This window comes from Molothrus aeneus, chromosome 2, assembly GCF_037042795.1.
Source record: "Molothrus aeneus isolate 106 chromosome 2, BPBGC_Maene_1.0, whole genome shotgun sequence".
NCBI lineage: Eukaryota > Metazoa > Chordata > Aves > Passeriformes > Icteridae > Molothrus > Molothrus aeneus.
In genome coordinates, this window is record NC_089647.1 from 56703733 (window position 1) to 56722201 (window position 18469).

Genomic DNA, 18469 nt, shown 5'->3' on the forward strand with positions numbered 1-18469 from the left:
ATGGAAGAACAATGAGCTGAGCAGCAAGAATCCAAGAAAGAGGAAATGGGCTTTAGCCTTCTCATTTGCACAAACAAGTGAAGTGACCATTTTTCCTCCTATAGCCTACAGATTGAAATTGTACATGCTCACAAACCATTATATATTCTTGGCAACTGTAGTAATCCTAAAAGTCAAAAAAGCATTTTCCACACTTGGTACTACATCAGCCAAAGACTCTACAAAGGTGGCAATGCTCTTCCATTCCCGTGCAGTTTATTTCCATTGGAAAGGACAATTTTGTAAGTAAACTTTGAGTAAATGTCTTAAAATGAATAGTTGAGAAATAGAAACAGACAGCAATAAATATAATACACACACCCCTTAATTTCTTTTTAAATTATAAGTAACAAGGATTCAATTGAGTTAAAATACCCTTTTTCTGTGATCACTTCTTCATAGTTACCTGATTACACCAAGATATGTTTTGTGTCCTCTTTGTAAGGAACAGCCTAAGGGACTGTTTTCCAGGTAAATAGGCAATGACCAGAATTCTTATACCACCTTTTGTAGCTATCACAGTGGCAACTATAGGCCAGTCATCAAATCAAAATCTGTGCTGTATGCTATGCCATACACCAAATGACTCCCGCTACAGAAATTTTTCTTTAGACAAAAAGAGGTCTCTAAAAGGCCTCAAAAAACAACAGGTAAGAATTACAGTAGCCTAAATTTTATCTTGATTTTTTTTTCTATATTCCATGTTATAATATGTAATTGAATAAAATGACAAATGTGAGGTGAAATACATAATGGAACATGAACTCAACAGCCCACTACCACAAAGCAAGGATGCAAATTTTTCAAGCACAAGGCCTAAATTTTCTGTTTTATTAATGGAACCTAAATATCTATATTCCATAGCCTATTAAAACTGTAATAGACTTCTGTTTCAATGACTACCTTCCAAACACCAATACGGTATTTTCTTCAACAAAACAACTGCAAAAAGAGGAACTGAATTATTGTCATGTACTACAAATTGCTTAGACTTGTGTCAATAGTAATTTTTAAAGACTTCAGCTTGGTAATTTATCAGTTACAAACACTTCATTTCAGTACTTCTGCAAGTTTGAAACCCCCTTGAGCTGGAGACTCTTCAATAGGGGAAAACTACGGCTAATCATTCTCATAACCTCCTACAAAGGGCTAGGAGAAAAACTAGACAACAGTTTTCCATCAGGCAACCTAACAATGCTTCTCTTAAGCAACTTCTGGGTACTTGTTTAGTAGTCATTAGAGCAGATAGGCACTGGAAAAATAAAAATTTCATGAATCTCACCTACTCAGGTTTATCTGTCTCAGAAAGCTCCTGAACAAAAATGTAAGAGAAGGATGACATAGAAGAATCATTCTACATTCAAAAGCCATCTAGTATCAGACTGGAAAAAACAGAGTGAAAGTCTGGGTGCTTCTTATTCCCCATCTAAGCAACAGAACTCATTTAAGACATCCAATCCTGAAGTACATCAACCTTCAGTTGCAGGGAAAAGACCTGTAACATTCAGGAATCAAAACTGCCCTGGTATTACTGAGCAGGTATCTTCCAAATAGTTAGCAGCCTGAAAGTTCAAACACCAACTATATTTTGGCACAAGGACCAGATAAATTCTCTATGGGCAGGCCCTTCATTTCACGGACTGTGTTACATGGAGCGTTACCTTCTGAATTTCAATATGCAGACAATTTTAAAACAACTGTAGCACTTTCCTGAGGAGGGCAATGGTTTGCTGCCAAACTTTTCTCCCTCCTTCAAAATAAGGGAGTCATTTTAAAAGAATACGATCTTATATTGATGAAGCACTTCTACTATTCTAGCAAAAGGTCATCTAAAGCAGAAAAGCCTGGAAAAGAGAGGGAAAACAGCTGGCAAGAGGGGACACCCTTCATGAACTTGCTCATCCTCCACAGGATAAAGGTATTCTGTGCTGTAAAATAAACAGGATGATTCCTAAAACAGATGTTCTCTAATCTGGAATTTGATAATTTCACTCAGATGGCAGGCAGCTTCTTATGATTTGCAGTGTTGATATGGGTGGTCTTCACCACTGGGAAGATGGATTTTTCAGGTGGTTCTGCAGCTCTGGAGCTGGACAAGGACTGCAGAAACCAACCTGCAAAGGCAGTATTTCCTCATGTTGCGTTTTCACTTAAGGCAAAATGATGCTGACAGGGGAAAAAAGAGCATGTGTTCTTGCCCTTCAAGGAAAGATTATGTCATCTGTCCTTGAAAGTTAGAATTGAACAATGTTTCTGCTTAAATAGAGAATTTTCCACAGAAGCATCTTTCTTGAAGAAAACTTGTTTCTTGCAGATAATGCATGGTGCTGACAATATTGGTCCTGCTGGTCACAGAAACTGATCCTAAAGCAGCACTTGCTTTATCATCAGCAAATCAAATATCTCTGAATCAAATGAGTACTTATTTTTGAAAAACCATCCTAAAGATGCAAGAACTCCGCTTCAATAGCAGAAAAGTATGTCTCGTGGCTGAATAACATCTCAAAAGTACATCTCAAAGTACAACTGAATTTTTCCAGTATCTCCCTTCACTGGCTTTGCTAACAGTAGTGCTGAAAGTGAAAGCTTTCTGGTTCCACAAGAATAGTATTCTTTATTGAAGAATATGGAATTTTATTGAGTTTATGACACCACTTTTCCAGCCCAGCAGAAGCAACATCCATTAAACTTATACCTATTTGTCACTATTATGCCTATCTGAGAAACTGAAAAATAGCTGTACTTATCAAAATATCTGATCCCTCTATATCTAGATATCTCCATATTGACAGATTGAAATATTTAGAAACCATTTGCAAATGGCTTTGCTACAGAGTACCCAAAGGAAACTGATGTTGTGCAACTTCAAAATAGTCAATCCTCATCATCTAGAAGAAAATGGGATACCTAGAGACTGAATGACAAACAGCTTTTTAAGTATTATCCTTGTGCCAGAAAACCATGTTGACATTAACAGAAAGTCCTTGTGACCAAATTAGGAATATCTTTCACTACACAAAGAAACATCTACTGCATGCCCTGAGGCAATACTCTAAATGCCTCTTGGGAAATGGAGGAGCAACAATAAAAACAGTCCACAAGAGTCCTATGTCAATACTTGAAGTCTTTGCCACAACAAGATTTTATCTAAGAGAGTGTTAAGAAGGTGCATGAAGAGGTATCACTACCAGATCACAGAAGTGGTATCAATACACCCTGAGTAACACTTATGAGCCTAGTACCAAATAAATTAAGACTGAAAAAATATAATGCAGTTGCTACCTCAGAGTTCTGGAGAAGGCCTTTGATGACAACATTTTGAACTGGGTTTGCAGCTGGTCTGTGGCAAGGCTTTCTTGAGTTTTCTCCAGTATCAGTCCATTTCTGAGAAAGTGCTAATCATTCACACACACACAGAGCCAGCCAACACAACAGAGCTGAAAACGGAACTCACTAAAAATGAAGATTCCCACTATAATAAGCTGGTTCCCTATTCTTCTTTTGATTCTATGGTCTCCACACCATTCTAAACTGAACTTTCCCCAGAAACAGCTTAGCACTAGAAAAAGCTCTGACACAACAACAGCACAAACAAGAATGTCTCCTGCTGCTCAGAGACACCTTCATAGTGTCTTTGTGAGCAGAGACTTTTACTTCAGTAAACTGAATATTCAAATAAATTAGTCCAATTGTGAAAGCCTAGTCAGCCTCATACAGACAACTTCCATTGCTTGCACATTAGGCTAACATCTGAATGCAATAAAAAAAGTCACAATCAAAAGTTATTCTACAATCTTCATACCATGAAAATCAAACCAGAAAAACAGGACAAGCACAATTTGTCCTTTACTTAACACAAGTCACCTTAAATTTCTTGTTTATCTTTGACATATACAGATATCAAGGATGTAGCTTTACTGTTTTGTGTAACACCCAATGAAATAGTTACTTTAAAATTAACAGCAATTCACATGTAGGTACATCTCTAAATTTATTCAACTGAACCATCAATACTCCCTTCTGCTTCCCTGAGAAAACCATTTTTAAATGTGTGCATATGCTTACGTTACACAGGGAAAGACAAAAATATGTAAACTGCAGTAGAACACACATCTTATGGCATCATGGTTAGTCACCAACTTCAGCTTTTCTCTGTGCATGGTGGTTAAGCAGACATTTACTCTCAGGAATTTTGCCACAGAGCTACCAGCTTGTAAGGACTGGCTAAGCACAAAGCAGTAATTTTGCACTACCATATTTAAAACCACTGGCATCCATCGCTGCTAGCACTGCTAACAGCTGATCTTGAAATAAAACAACTGATACTTTTTCTAGTGCCAATAGCACAAATGAACACACAGGCTATCAGAAACACTAAACTCCAGAAGAAGAAACTTCCTCCATCTATCTAAGTAAGTCTAGTTTGCATTTGTCATTCAAAAAATAACTTGTAACAGCTATTCTGTATGCTTGCTCTGGTGAAGCAATGCGCCCTTAAAAATAATTGCTATGTACAAGCATAATCAATTAGAAAATTTATAGCAGCTGTAGCACGATACAAATACAAATTCAGAGCACACCAATACTAAGATGACACTGTGGTCGTCACACAACTCATTTAACCAGAATCTGGTTTTCCGAAAGCTTTTGGACAAGTCTGGAGACTGCACTAAAGAAAGCAAATCATTTCACATGAGCAAAACATCAGTAGGAGCAATCATGAGCCGAGCTATCTAGAGGATTTCTTGTGAGTCTCCAAATGGGTTAATCCCAATATAGATCACTCAAACTAAAAAAGCTCTCTTGATAAAATAGTTCATAAATCAACTGCTAGACCTGTCAGCTCCTGGCTTATATGTTACCTCAAAGACCTAAACTGTCAGCCCTCAGCATGTTTTACACTCCCCATTCACAGTGCAGAGTGGAAGCATTGTATCCTTGCTGTACCTACAATGACATTTCCAAGCTTGCTCCTTCCTCTACTTATTTTAAAATATTTCCTTACTCCTTCTTATGATCCAGCAGCACAATACAAATGCTATCTTTCACCATGAATGTACCAGTTGTCAGCCAGATCCTGGGTAAGTCCACTAACCAGATCACCCCTCCTGGAATTTTAACTCAAAGACACTACTTCCTAACATTTGAAATGATGGAGCCAGCATGAACAAAGGACTGTCCTTGGTTAATCTTTCAGAACAATTTCTTCTTAAAATGCAGTTTCCTAACAGAATTAATGTTTTTTACTTCCTTATGTAATCCACCAATAATCTGCAGAGAACATCTAACTAAAAATAAAAAATAACAATCAACCAACAGTGGCAACTTGCTTTATATTGCTTTAGCTTTCCACATTAAGGAAGAAATATGCCTTCTTTCCAGAAAGGTTAAAGAAAGATCTTCACTGAAGACAGCCTACCTTCCTGTGTAGACAGTCTTACACCTTTTTTTGAGACTGTTGTTTCTGATGTTTCTTCCAGCCAGACATTTTCTGTCATCCAGTATTTCCTCACAGTCTCCATGATTTTAGATACTCAGAAAAAGGGCACATGTGCACTAATGTCGAGCTTCAATGGAATCAACCAATGCACCTGCAACACAATCGACGTAAACCTTGATGTTGACTAATTGAAGATCTTCACTCCTTGGATTTTTTATCTCATGGATACAGAGACCAGCATGTATGAGGAACCAAAGAGGATTTCTGAGCATTGATCAAGTACAAAGAGAATTTTCTGGGGAGGAGGTGAGGGTAGCACTTCAAGATCCATTTCTTGTGAGGAAGAGTAACAAATGAGGCTCTTCACAGATATTTCTAATACATCTGGACTGTAGCTTAGAGAATGTGAAAATTACTTCATCTCATGTAATTGCTTATACTTCAGGTTATTAGCTTCCAGCAGAAACATGTGGCCAAGAGCCACAGTTACATTCACCCTGGCCAGTAACTTTGCATAAACATCAAAACTCATAATAATAAAGTGGCACGCCTAAATCCTAGTTTTTCTTCTCAAACATACAAAGCCTACAGCTTATTCCTGACATAAGAATTATACCAACTATGCAAATTTTATTCAAGCAGAAAGATATCAGAAGGATGTCATTTAGTCAAGTACTCTTGCTAATTAGAAGCTAAAAAAAAACTGATAAAAAGATTTAATAATCCTCCATGTTATACAGTAGGCTTTTTAAATTAAAAGTTTTACAAAATCAATTGCCAACATTACAAAAAAAATAAGCAGACATTGACTCAAATGGTGTTTGTCCAACTGTTCATCCTGCAATTCAATGCCCCTCTCCTTATTCCAATATTACAGTAATTTTATGCTACGGCATGTTACAGAACTGGACTCAGGATACTGAATAGCTGGCATGTTGTTTAAAAAGTATATTTATATTTTTATATTTTTTGTATTTTATATTATTGGCAAGATGAAAACTACCTGTCTTGAATGTTCTTAAGAAACTACTTTTTTTTCAGAAATAACTACAGTTCTTCAAAACACACTATCATAACTGGCCCCACTATGCACAAGCACCTCTCATAGATTTTTTTTTAAACACGTCTGTGGACTTTCCAAATTAGGACAACTAGTATTTTTTATTTTCACATGTTTAATCCATGCATCTTTTCAAGTTTGGCATTGCAGAAACACTTTGTTGAGCAACTCCATTTTAGCTTATTAGCACAACATACAAAGGAAAAAACTGAGTACAAATCTAAAGCTGTACAGACTCAGACACTGGTACTCAAACACTTGCACTGTTCTTTCAGCAAAAATGGCAGGGTGGAACAGACAATTGGAAATGTAAATTACTCTGTCTGCACATCAGGCTTAGATAATCCATTCTGAATTGCATGAGAGACTCATAAATCAGCTCTCTAAGCACATAATCTGCTGTAGTCCTATAAATTCTGTGTCTTTTATTCTCCCCTTCAAAATACACAGTATAGAAAGAACAAGAACTTTTCTGGTGCAGAATTTCTCTATATTAAAACTCCAATACGAGGATGACAGCTCATGGGACTTGTTTTATCACCTCCCATAAAGCAAGCTATTTTTTGGGCTAAAGGCCATCTTCTCTTTAAACACATGGCATTGTAGTTGTCACTGTAGATCACAGTAAGGCACCAGGTACTGGCAACAGCAGATACAGGTAACAAGTCCTGATCTCCAAAGCACAGCACCTCATTTATAAACTCACATATGACATCTGTCAAGCCTTAGACAGCTGCAACACTGAGCACCTCCCCACAGCTGCACACTTACACAGCACATCAAGGGCAGGGGCAACAGCACACTGACCCCACCAGTGTCACACCAAACGTCCCATCTGCATAATGTTACCAACACCAGCAGGTTTGCTAGAAGAAACTGACTCCATCAGCAGAAACCTACTCAGTGAACATGAGCTATCCCACCTGAGAAATTAATCTCGATGCAATTATGACTTTAGTAGACTTTTATTAGTATTTTGTCCTCCACTTTTCCTTCATTGTCCAACTGGGGGCAAACTCATATTCAGTGAGCATCTACATCAACAGCCTAGCAAAATGATTGCTGAATTCTAAGCTGGAAGCATTCTTTACACAGCTCTTTTTCTTTAATTGAGACTACAAGCAGATGATCACTGACAAAATACCAAATGCACAACACTTTTCACTAGAATTTGCACTGTGAAATTTTGCAGAAATAAAGACAGATACCATATGTGCCACTTTGAGAGCTCCAAAATCAAGGCTGATGAAGGACTGTATGGAAACAATCATATGTGATCTACAGATCACATCCTCAGCCTAACCCCACTGCACTCTGGGGTTAGAGTTCTTTGGCCTACCTCGAAGCATTGGCTTCACATGACCTGTGGTGAACCATGCATTTACTCCCATTTAACATAAACCTAATGTGGGTCTGCAGCCACTCAGCTGTATTTTGAAGTTAATCCATTTCTAAAAGGCAAATTCTGTGACAAGTTTTTTCCCTTTGTGCATAGCCTGAAGCAAGAAACTCTAGGAAGTGATTAGGGTTCTGCTGGCAAATGGATATAAAAATCACAGCTGGAGATTCCAAATTACAGTATGCGGATTAGGGATCTCAGTGGTTCTGTATACAGGCATTCATACATAATCAGCATGTCAGTCTTTACTGTGCCTTCCTGCACTGTTTGCTGTAGTGTCTCAGTGCTGCCACACTAACATAAAATGCACTTGCCCTGGCACCGCAGCAGCAGTTCAGACAAGCCTGCCTGTTGGCAGGTAAATGGCGACAAGCTGGTCCTGGACTTGCAGGTGAAACAAAGTAACAAGATTAAGAATCATGAAGGTTTGAAGAGACTTCCACAAACTGCCTAGTCCAACCCCTTGTTACAGAACAGGGACAGCTGAAGCAGACTATTCCTGGCCATCTCCAAGAAGGCAACTTCACTACCTCTCAAAAACCTGTTCTTATGTTTGACAACCTCTACAACAATTGTGTCTTTTCTTTTGCTCAGATATTCTCTTGTATTTTAATTCATGCAAATAATATCTTGTCTCTGAGCACCAATGAGAAGCATCTGCCTTGTCTTTTCTCATTCTTGCCTTCAGTTAGTTACATACACAACATTCCATCTAAGCCTTCTCTTGGCCAGGCTGAACTAAGTCACTGCACAAAGATGCACCCACTACTAGCCCCACTGTCACCTACTTGGGGACACCAGCTGGAGTTCATGCAGCAGATGACAACACTGAGCCTGGAAGTTCAGTTAGTTTTCAGTACAAATTACTGTCTACTAAGGTGTACTTCAACATGTTGTCTGTATTACTACAGATGGTGCCAAAAGCCTTGCTAATACACAGGATCAACTGCTGTCCCCTTGTATGCTGAAGTAATTTTGTTACAGCAGGCTATTAAGTTAATCAGGCATGAATTCGCCATCATAAATCCATCCTACCTACTGTCCTTTGTGTGTCTGGTAATGGTTTCCAGGATTATTTGCCTTATCAGCTTCACAAATATTGAGATCAACCTGACTAGCTCATAGCTCCTCAGATCCTCCTTTTTGTACTTGAAAACAGGAGACATTCGCTCTCCTCCAGACCTTAGCAAACTCCATCCATCATGATGATCTCTCAAAGACTGAGTAGAAGTACAGTTACATTGTCTAGCTCTGCTAAGAGTTGGAGATGCATCCCAATCAAGTTTGATGTGCATATCCAGTATGTTTAGACATTCTATCCTCCAGTACCAAGATGTGCATTTAAGAAAGCAGTTAAAATGACACCCCACATACCCTCAAAAATCACTAAAGTGGTGTACATTCTCTGCTGCCTTGATATACCAAACTAGATACTTCATCACCAACTCTCAGAAGACTACCAGAAGATTTACCAGAAGAGTTGAGCTTGAAATGAGAATCTTGTCAGAAAAGATGACAAAAAACAGTATGATGGAAGGTGCTTTGAATTTTACTGGATTCTGTCTCATGAAGAAGTGTGAAATTGTATTTTCATTCGTTTGCTATTGTTTTTAGCAAAACAGCAAAATTGCCAATGAAGTCACTAACAATTGGTATCTTCTGCTTCTCCTTGATAGGTAACAGGAATCCACTCTTGTACATGTAAAAGAATAAACACATGTATCATCAAGACAGCACTACATGCACCAACTAGGCATCAGCTGAGCAATGCACTGCTGTTGTGCTGTATGCACTCAATTACAGAATGTATGCAGGTGCCTTAACTCAGTCTCCTGATTTAAAAAGTGTCCTATCAGAGGAGCAAAAGTCCTAGAAGATGAAAAGATAAATATCATCATATCCAATGTTTGTCTTGGTGCTAGCAGATATGAAGATGCCAGATGAGATGGTAAAAGAAACTCAAGTACCTGCTTGGGACAGGTCTTCCTCCCAGGAAAATGAGGCACGTGCTGTATCTACCAATTAAAGCCATAGATGCAATACATGAAGAGTAAAGTCTAAACTGCAGATTTAGTGTCAACACCACCATGATGTTGTTTATCACAGAGCGCTTTGCCTTTACAGGTAACTTTTACCCCAGAACTCTTTCATTTTATGATAGAAACTATCCAAATAAAGTTAACATGGCGGGGAAAGGTCTGAGAAACAAACAAACTAACATGGAATGAACTTGGAGAGTTCTGCAGAGCAGTAAGACATTCACAGGGTTCTCTCAGGATGTCTTAAACAATAGCCAGAACCAAGAATGTGTGTCAAGATGAATGAATAATATGAACAGACAAAGGCTGGCATTTGAGAAGTTGACTGAACTCAAGATTAGGTGAGAAAAATGAATATCAAGCTCAGAATACAAGTTCTTTAACACAGTAACCTGTAGAGGAAGCTCTCAACTCTTGTTCAGATCAGCCATTTCCTTTTTCCAAACCTCATGGGTGAGTAGAATCTGGTACAAAGCTTTTTACATTTGTGAACCATTTGTGAACTTTGACTTTATATAACCAGACTCATTTACACTACTTCATTATAACCAAGGTTTAAAAAGCCTCAGGCTGCCATATAATGAATAGAAGGAAAGCATAGCTAATTTCTTCACAATGTACAGTGGTTACTTTAAAAATCATCTGAAACAAGCTGGTAGTGATGAACATTATATTTCAAGTATTTTTTTTTAAACATAAAGCCATCAAGACAGTGTTCCATCAAATGATGTCTCTAATATTTTGCAGATAAAAGCGATCTATGACTGATGTATGCAATGATGTACCACTGAACATAGTCTATATGATATTATAAACTTCCTTTGAATGAGACACAGGAAAACAGTGTAAGACTGAGTCCAGCAGTCTCTATCACCCTCCAATTGACCTTGCCTTCAGTTGGAAAGACATGGAATCTGGCTGTGTTCCAGTATAGCAAGTTAGGAAGTGATTAGTGCATGCCTTTGGTATCTACAAACAGGGAGCACAGTAACAAATTATCACTTGAGAAATAACTTGAACTCTTTACATCCTAACTCCTTTTACTCCTTTTTCATGCACATAACCTGTACAAAATCAATTGCCAATATTACAAAAAAAGTAAGCAGACATTGGCTCAAATGGCGTTTGTCCAACTGTTCATCCTGCAATTCAATGCCCCTCTCCTTATTCCAATATTACAGTAATTTTATGCTACGGCATGTTACAGAACTGGACTCAGGATACTGAATAGCTGGCATGTTTTTTAAAAAGTATATTTATATTTTTATATTTTTTGTATTTTATATTATTCGCAGTATTTTTATAATCAAAAGTTCTATCCACGGCACAATACATTGATCAAGTTAAAAGTTTCTAGGCAAAAGGCAATCCTTAGCTTCTTTTCTTATGGCTTCTCACCCTTCAGCCTGAACTACTTATGTGTCCTCCAGTCTAGGTGGCTTGACAAAGAAGAAACAGTAAAAAAGCAAACCAGTTCACATGCTACTTTATTGGAGTAGCATAACAGCACAAAGCCTGAAGAAATCACAACCTCATCTGAAGAGCTTTGAAGGGTTAAACCATGACTTGTGTAACTCCCTTCTAAAACTGTGGAGAAAAACATAAGTCAGATCTTCGACTTGCAAGAAGTGATGGACCACAAAGTCTGAAACCGGGTCTTGCTGCAAGAGCATGCACAGTAATTTACAGCAAATCCAGCTTAATATCTTCTACACATCAGGTTCTGTAGTTCTTTTAAAGTCTGCTTTAACATAATCATTAGTGGGTTAGCAACTTCCTCCTAAGAGGCAACAGTATTGCTGGGAGTGATGAAATCCAGCACCACTTGTCCCAGGTTTCACCACACCACCTCTGTTACTTTCTCAAGCATCCAAGTTTCACATTTACCAAATCTTGAAGTTTCCTTTTAAACCCAATTGGGCAGTCAAATATAAGCCTCTGCACACCACAAACTGAACACAAGGCCAACACACATAAAATTTTCTCTGCTCCAGAAATACAGGAAAGGCGTAGATTGCATAATGAAATATGAAGCATGTTTTAACTCATTAGAGACTTATTTATTAAGGAATGATTTACCTCAAAACAAGTCTTTGAGTATACATAGAGCTTTGTTACTTTTTGGCAGTCTTTCTTTATTGAACATATTTCAGATTCTCATGTCTTTGGTTGCTGAAAGAAAGTTTCTTCCAGCAATAACCTTTAAAATTACTTTTTTATTGAAACAAACAGCTTTACATTTCCTACTTACAGCACCCTTCTGAGACTTCACCCAAAGGATCTTAAACAGTTCTACTTGCACTGTGAAGGAAGATTAAAACCACCTTTCCTACTTAATCAAAGTAAGGCTCATTCTCTTATGAAGAGCAAGTTGCAATCCACACACTTCATTACACCAATATTTGCACAAGTACGTAAGCAAATTTCAATCCAGTAGCTGAAAAAATAACACGCCATGCACCCAGTTGGCACTGCAGTGATTTCAGTTTTACTTTTGGTAGGGCACTCATTAATTCTTTCCAGAAGCAGCTGGGAAAGCTTCCTCAATGTTAGTTTCATAGATATGAAGTGCTCATGTAATAGATACCTTGGGAAGAATCCTACCTAGCACAGCGAAAAGGCCGAGTACCATCTTACAGCAATTAGATAATAAACATGTTCCTGAACACATCTAACAAATGTTTGCCTTCTATACAACCACCCTTTTCTCCTTGCTCTTCATGAAAGATCAGGGACCTACCTGGAGCTCTAGAAAGAAGGAACTTCCTAGCCTTAAATACCAGCTCTTTCCTCAAGTCTTCATACCTATGCCACTTCAAAATCCAACCACAGTTGACTGTGCCAAACTACACTTGTTTTCAAAGAAACAGGGGCAACTTTCTTCCCAACTGGTAGCAAAATCAGATTTTTGCTAGGTACTTTCTGGAAGGCATAACACAGTACTGACTACAACCCTCTTTCAGTCAAACTACACAAGTAAGAAGCTACTACTAAGCTCCAACTTAGACAAATTAGATACCAAAATAGAATATTTTCCTTAAAGATGTAGCACACATTAGTTGGTCACAATTTTCTGCCCTCGACCCCTAAATTTCAGTAATTCTAAAATTAACTGTCAGGGACTAAAATTAAGTTACTCTTAGTTTCAAAGATCCTTCTGTCACACTATAGCTATAGGTAAACATAACCAAGTGAAATGTAAAAGACAGCCTGCTTTCATAAGGAAATAATTTGAAACATGACAAAAATGCTTTTGCAGAAGTTAGCAGCACAAACAAATCCCAAGCATGTTTGGAAAAGGCAAAGCTCTTGATTTTAATTACTTTTTAGGATTAAGCTGGCAGTTTTGAGCAGCACTGATTTGGTATAATGAAGATGACTACCAGAAAGGAACCTTTCTGTGTAAGTTTGCCTCAAAATATGGTAGCCCTCTTTTTTAACCCATCATGTCAAAAATTAATTAAGTGCTAAAAATCTTTTCAGATGCCAAATGAGTTAATACATATCTTTCAACATCCAGATTCTTCACACTTCAAATAGCAGAAGTTAGACTTCCTTAACATTGACTGTGCTTCTATCTAGATACCCTCTGCATCACAATGTAAAAAATTTCAATTTCATTTCATTTACATTGATAAATGTGCATTAGCAATAGGCACTATAGAGAAGCCTGTACTATACAAGCCTGTATTATACAAGTTTTTAGCTGGGATAAAGTTAATTTGCTTCTTAGTAACCAGTAGAATGCTGTTTTTGAACTTAGCATGAGTACAGATAAGACACTGATGTTTCAGTTGTTGCTAAGGTGTGCTTGCACTGAGGTGAGGACTGTCCAGGCTCCCATGGTCTGTGAGGCAGCAGGGGCACAAGAAGCCAAGAAGGAGCATGGCCAGGACAGATGACCTAAAGTAGCCAAAAAGATATTCCGTACCCTACAGTGTCATGGCCAGTATATAAATAGGAGGAGTTTGCTGTGAGCTGTCAATCACTGCTCAGGGATGGGCAGGGCACTGGTCAGCAAATGGAGAGCAGTTGTTCTGTGCATGATTTCCCTTGAATTTTATTCTTCCCTCTCTCCTTGTCATTACAATAGTTTATTTTGATTCAACATTGAAGTTAAAGTCCTTATCTCAACCCACAAGGTTTAGGTATTCCTGATTCTACTTCTCATCAGGCAGGGTAGGGTGAGCAAGCAGCTGCATGGTACTTAAGTTGCTACTTGAGGTTAAACCGCAACAACATGATACCAGAATTTACTAAACTTATTTCAGCCTTGGAAAAAGTAGAGATTACAGAAGTGTACTGAAAATTTCATGTTACAACCCCAGCAAAGAAACTCTTTGAAAGAAGAATAATTTTAGTCCAAAAAAATGAGTATTCACTTCTGGTTGAAAAACTGCATCATGTATTTAGGGTTTTTCCAGATACAAATCCCTCTTTTATGTCATGAATGGCTTAGAATACCTATAATGTTTGTAGCAAAGATCTGAAGAGACTGATCTAAATTATTCTGATTTCTACATACTTGAACTACACAGGTCAAAAGGTTTTTTTGGTATATCTTACTGTCAGTTTGGAAGAAGAATTACATTTGAAACAACAGTTCTTTTGTGAGACAATTACACCAAAACAGAGTTTAGAAGTACAAAAAATATACACTGAAGTTTTAGTGAAAGACTGAAAAAGGAAACAAGCCTTTGTGGAAAATACTAATGTATTCATGCGATTCAGAAATCTACATAGAACAACAGCCACCTGTTATTTTAAAAGCATTACTTCTGGTGACATCATAAACCATAAGTTGAAAGAATTCTGTAACACTTGCACTCAAAGCATACAAAGTTAATGATCATTGATTTTTCATAAACCATAAGTTGAAAGAATTCTGTAACACTTGCACTCAAAGCATACAAAGTTAATGATCATTGATTTTTCAAGAACCTCAGTGCACTCTGCACCAATCTGACTTCAAGCATTTTGACATCAAGTGATCATTCATATATGACAAAATAGCACATTAGGGAAAAATGTTCAACAACTCTAATTGGCAGTTTACAGGGAAAGCTACAAAAACTCTTAGATAGTCTATTAGCAATTCAATACAGAAGACTTCATTAAAACCAAATAAATACTAAATTTTACCTTTTCTGGATTGTAATATAAAGATTTCAAAGTGGTAAACAAGGGTGGGCAGCCTTTACTGAAGTTAACCCTCAGGAACTTATCCGTTAGTTCTCTAAATTTTTCACCTAGGAACAAAAGTGTGTTTGGTTACATGTCAGTGATTGCAAGTGTTATATAAATATACACACTAACTGCTGTGCAACTCCGCAAAACAGAGGAACTGAGAAACTGCAATTGAGGGCTTTAGTCTTTTCTGTTATCAAATAAGACACAAATATGCTCCAGATTAAAAAACAAAAAAACCAAAACCAAAACCACAGAGTAAAATGCTTAAGTTGCTAGTGTTTAGGAGTCTGCTGGCAGACATGGTAACAGTCCTCAAACCTGCAGTCTATTAGAAAGAGAAAATATTAAGTGCTGACTATGACTACAGAGGATGTAGCAAAAGCTATTTAAACAAACACTCTAAACACCATATAATATTAAGAATAACAATGGAGATCCTGCAAAACCTCCATCATTGGAGGTTTTTATGATTAAGTTAGACAAATATGTGTTAGGAGTAGTGCAGATATAAAGTATCCTGATTTGAGGAAGAAGGATGGATGAAATGAATCCTTTGCTACTCCTCTAGTCCTGTTTTTATTAGTAGGACATGACTTGTGATATGATTGTTTCTGGAATTAGAAACAAGACTTATTGTTTCAGAAACATCAGCACCATATCAGAATCACCTGTATCAAAATATACTTCAGAAAGCTAAAAATCTGATCCAATTATATTTTCCGTTAAAAATTACAATACTCGCAGTTAAGTGCTACCTTTCTGCAAAATGCTGTTAACAAACAAAACCAAAACCCAGTACTTCTAACAGAAGACATCCAGCCAGGAATATAGCTGGGGGGGGGGGGGGGGGGGGGGGGCAGGGGGAGCTGGAGGGGGTGGTTGTTGTTTGGTTGGGCTTTTTTCTATTCTTTTTATTGACTTTGGTTGCTTTGCTTAGGGATGAACTTTTTCCACACTTCAGTGTCTCCTCTGTTGTGGACCTCTCTAACTTTCTCAACAAGGAAGTACCACACTTCATGTAATACTAAGATTCACCCATAAAACTGACAAAACTGTTGAAATCAACTTAACTTTAATAAGAACACATTAAAAATTTTATTAACAGCTTTTTTTTAGATATTCAGAAAACACAGACACTACTGCTTTGTATACAACATTTTCATTTATTTCTACCAATTCTCAATCGTCCTACACTGTTATCATCAGTGTTGCTAATAAATACTGAGACTAATGAAAGTAATTAATGTTCTCACCTTGCTGTATGAAACCAAACTGCTGCATATAGAAACTCCTACTACCTGTGGATTGGGATCCATTATTGGACTGTAAGCATATGCTTTATTACAGATGAATTAATTAAAATGTGTTGTCTTACAGTACAGAAACTCCCCCATATAAAGAAAAAATCCATCTCAGTCTCTCCTGTTGAATTCTTCTAATTTATTATCTTGCTGGAAGAATCATAATTTAGAATTTAGGAAAGCAAGATTCAAGTGTCCCTATTTACTTACAGAAAACAACAGTTTAAAAAAAAAAAAAAAAAAGGGCAGCACACAGCTGGGCACCCACAAGAAACAGAGTTACAGTTTAGTCTGGGGCACACACCTTACCACAAGAGCATAAACAAATCTAAAAATGCATGCACACACGCTTGATCAGTAAAATTGATGGTAACAGCCTTCCTCCATAAAGGTGTTTTCTAGCTTGATCAAGGAGCTAATTTGCTTCAAACACAAGGTTATGATTCAATGCACAGCAAGGTCTGGACAAGAACTTGTCCTTTTTGCATAAGCCTGGATTTTAGAGTATTTTAATTTTTAAGAGCAATTTAATTCTGAATCAAACATTGACAGCTGTAACTGGTCAGTGACCACACTGGAACAGTAACTGCATTTAACCAGAAATTCTATCCTCTTGAAACTTGCCAACATTTTTCTGCAAAGATGTTTCTTTCTACACCTTCACATTCTCACTATCAAATTTCAAGCAATATAAAGTCTTGTCTCCTGTACTTGTAAACACAGAAAATCATTAGTAAATAGACTAATCTCTACAGGATCAAAAACAGTCTTACACATTCATGCCTGACACGCTTAATAAATAAGTTAGCAGAAACAAATTTTAATTTTGAAAAATTCTTATTTGTTATAAAATGCTACAGAAAGCAACCAAGAGATTTTTCTTGACCAATCTAATAATGGATTTTGCTTTCATTTATCATATTGTTACAGCATGAGCAATTAATTCTTGTTACTATACATATTTCTACTTAAATGAACATAAGCTGTGAAACTACACTGCCAGGTGTAAGGCCACCTAGAGCAATACACAGTGAAATTAAGTTAACAGCAAAACACACTATTAATAAAGATATAGGGAAGTGTTTTGCAGGTTATTTCCTTGCTTTCTGTGTTACCATAACAATCTTATTACATATTAAAAAAAAAAACAATTACTCATCACCCAGCTTTTCAAAATTTGCTGAAATGCCTTAGAATTTGCCCCTGTATCTACAAATAAACTAAAGTATACAGGATGATAGAAAGCACAAGTGGTCACTTTTTATGAAGCAGTTAAAATCTTTGGATTTTACACAGGAAATGTGTATGCACATTCAGACACATGAGCAACAGCAGGGGAGTGGACTCGATGCTCTGGAACATTTAAAGGTAGCAACAAATGTGGTGCTGAGCAAATTAGCTAAACTAAAAACTAACCTTAGAAATTTAAAAGCATGAGGAGTATGCTGGGAATCTGCAACTGATCTCAAATTTCTTGACATCTGATATCTAGCTCATGTACTTTCCAAAAGTCTTCTACTGGAATTTCAGCAGCTAGACAGCTACACACTAATTAGATATTTTTATAGTATTTACCATTTCATTTAGTTTCCTTCCTTCCATTTTAGAAAAGCCCAGCTCTTTGTTATTTTAACAGGTATGTACAAATTTTCCTTCCAAAACTGAGGGCATTTGTGCACCATATTTCAAAACAAATTTTGAAAGGGCAAAGTCACAAAGAACTTAGCTATAAAATGAAATCATTTGGGCTACATAATACTGCAGATTTTTTGTTCCTTTTCTTATCAAATTAGCAGCACAAAGGTAGTTTTTGTTGTCAAATTAAGTTCCAACAGCTCTACAAGAAAGTAGGCGTACATTTTAGTAGTAAAAATATGCATATCAAAGATACAGGAGGGGGTATGCATACATATATACACCCACACCTTGAATTAAAGTGTACTATACCCTACATTTTAACTCATGATTCTCAACTTGCATAAAGCAAAAAAATTATGTATA

The 18469-nt window shown here is 37.1% G+C and overlaps 1 protein-coding gene across 2 annotated transcripts in view; it reads right to left on the reverse strand.

The window, feature by feature from the left end:
• The window catches only part of NAA16 (N-alpha-acetyltransferase 16, NatA auxiliary subunit), a 60630-nt gene that overhangs the window by 15473 nt on the left and 26688 nt on the right, over positions 1-18469 (reverse strand). For both annotated transcript variants that reach the window (XM_066545031.1, XM_066545032.1), the window contains exon 9: positions 15120-15226. In XM_066545031.1, the coding sequence (XP_066401128.1) occupies positions 15120-15226 (107 nt within the window). The remainder of the gene's footprint in view (positions 1-15119; positions 15227-18469) is intronic.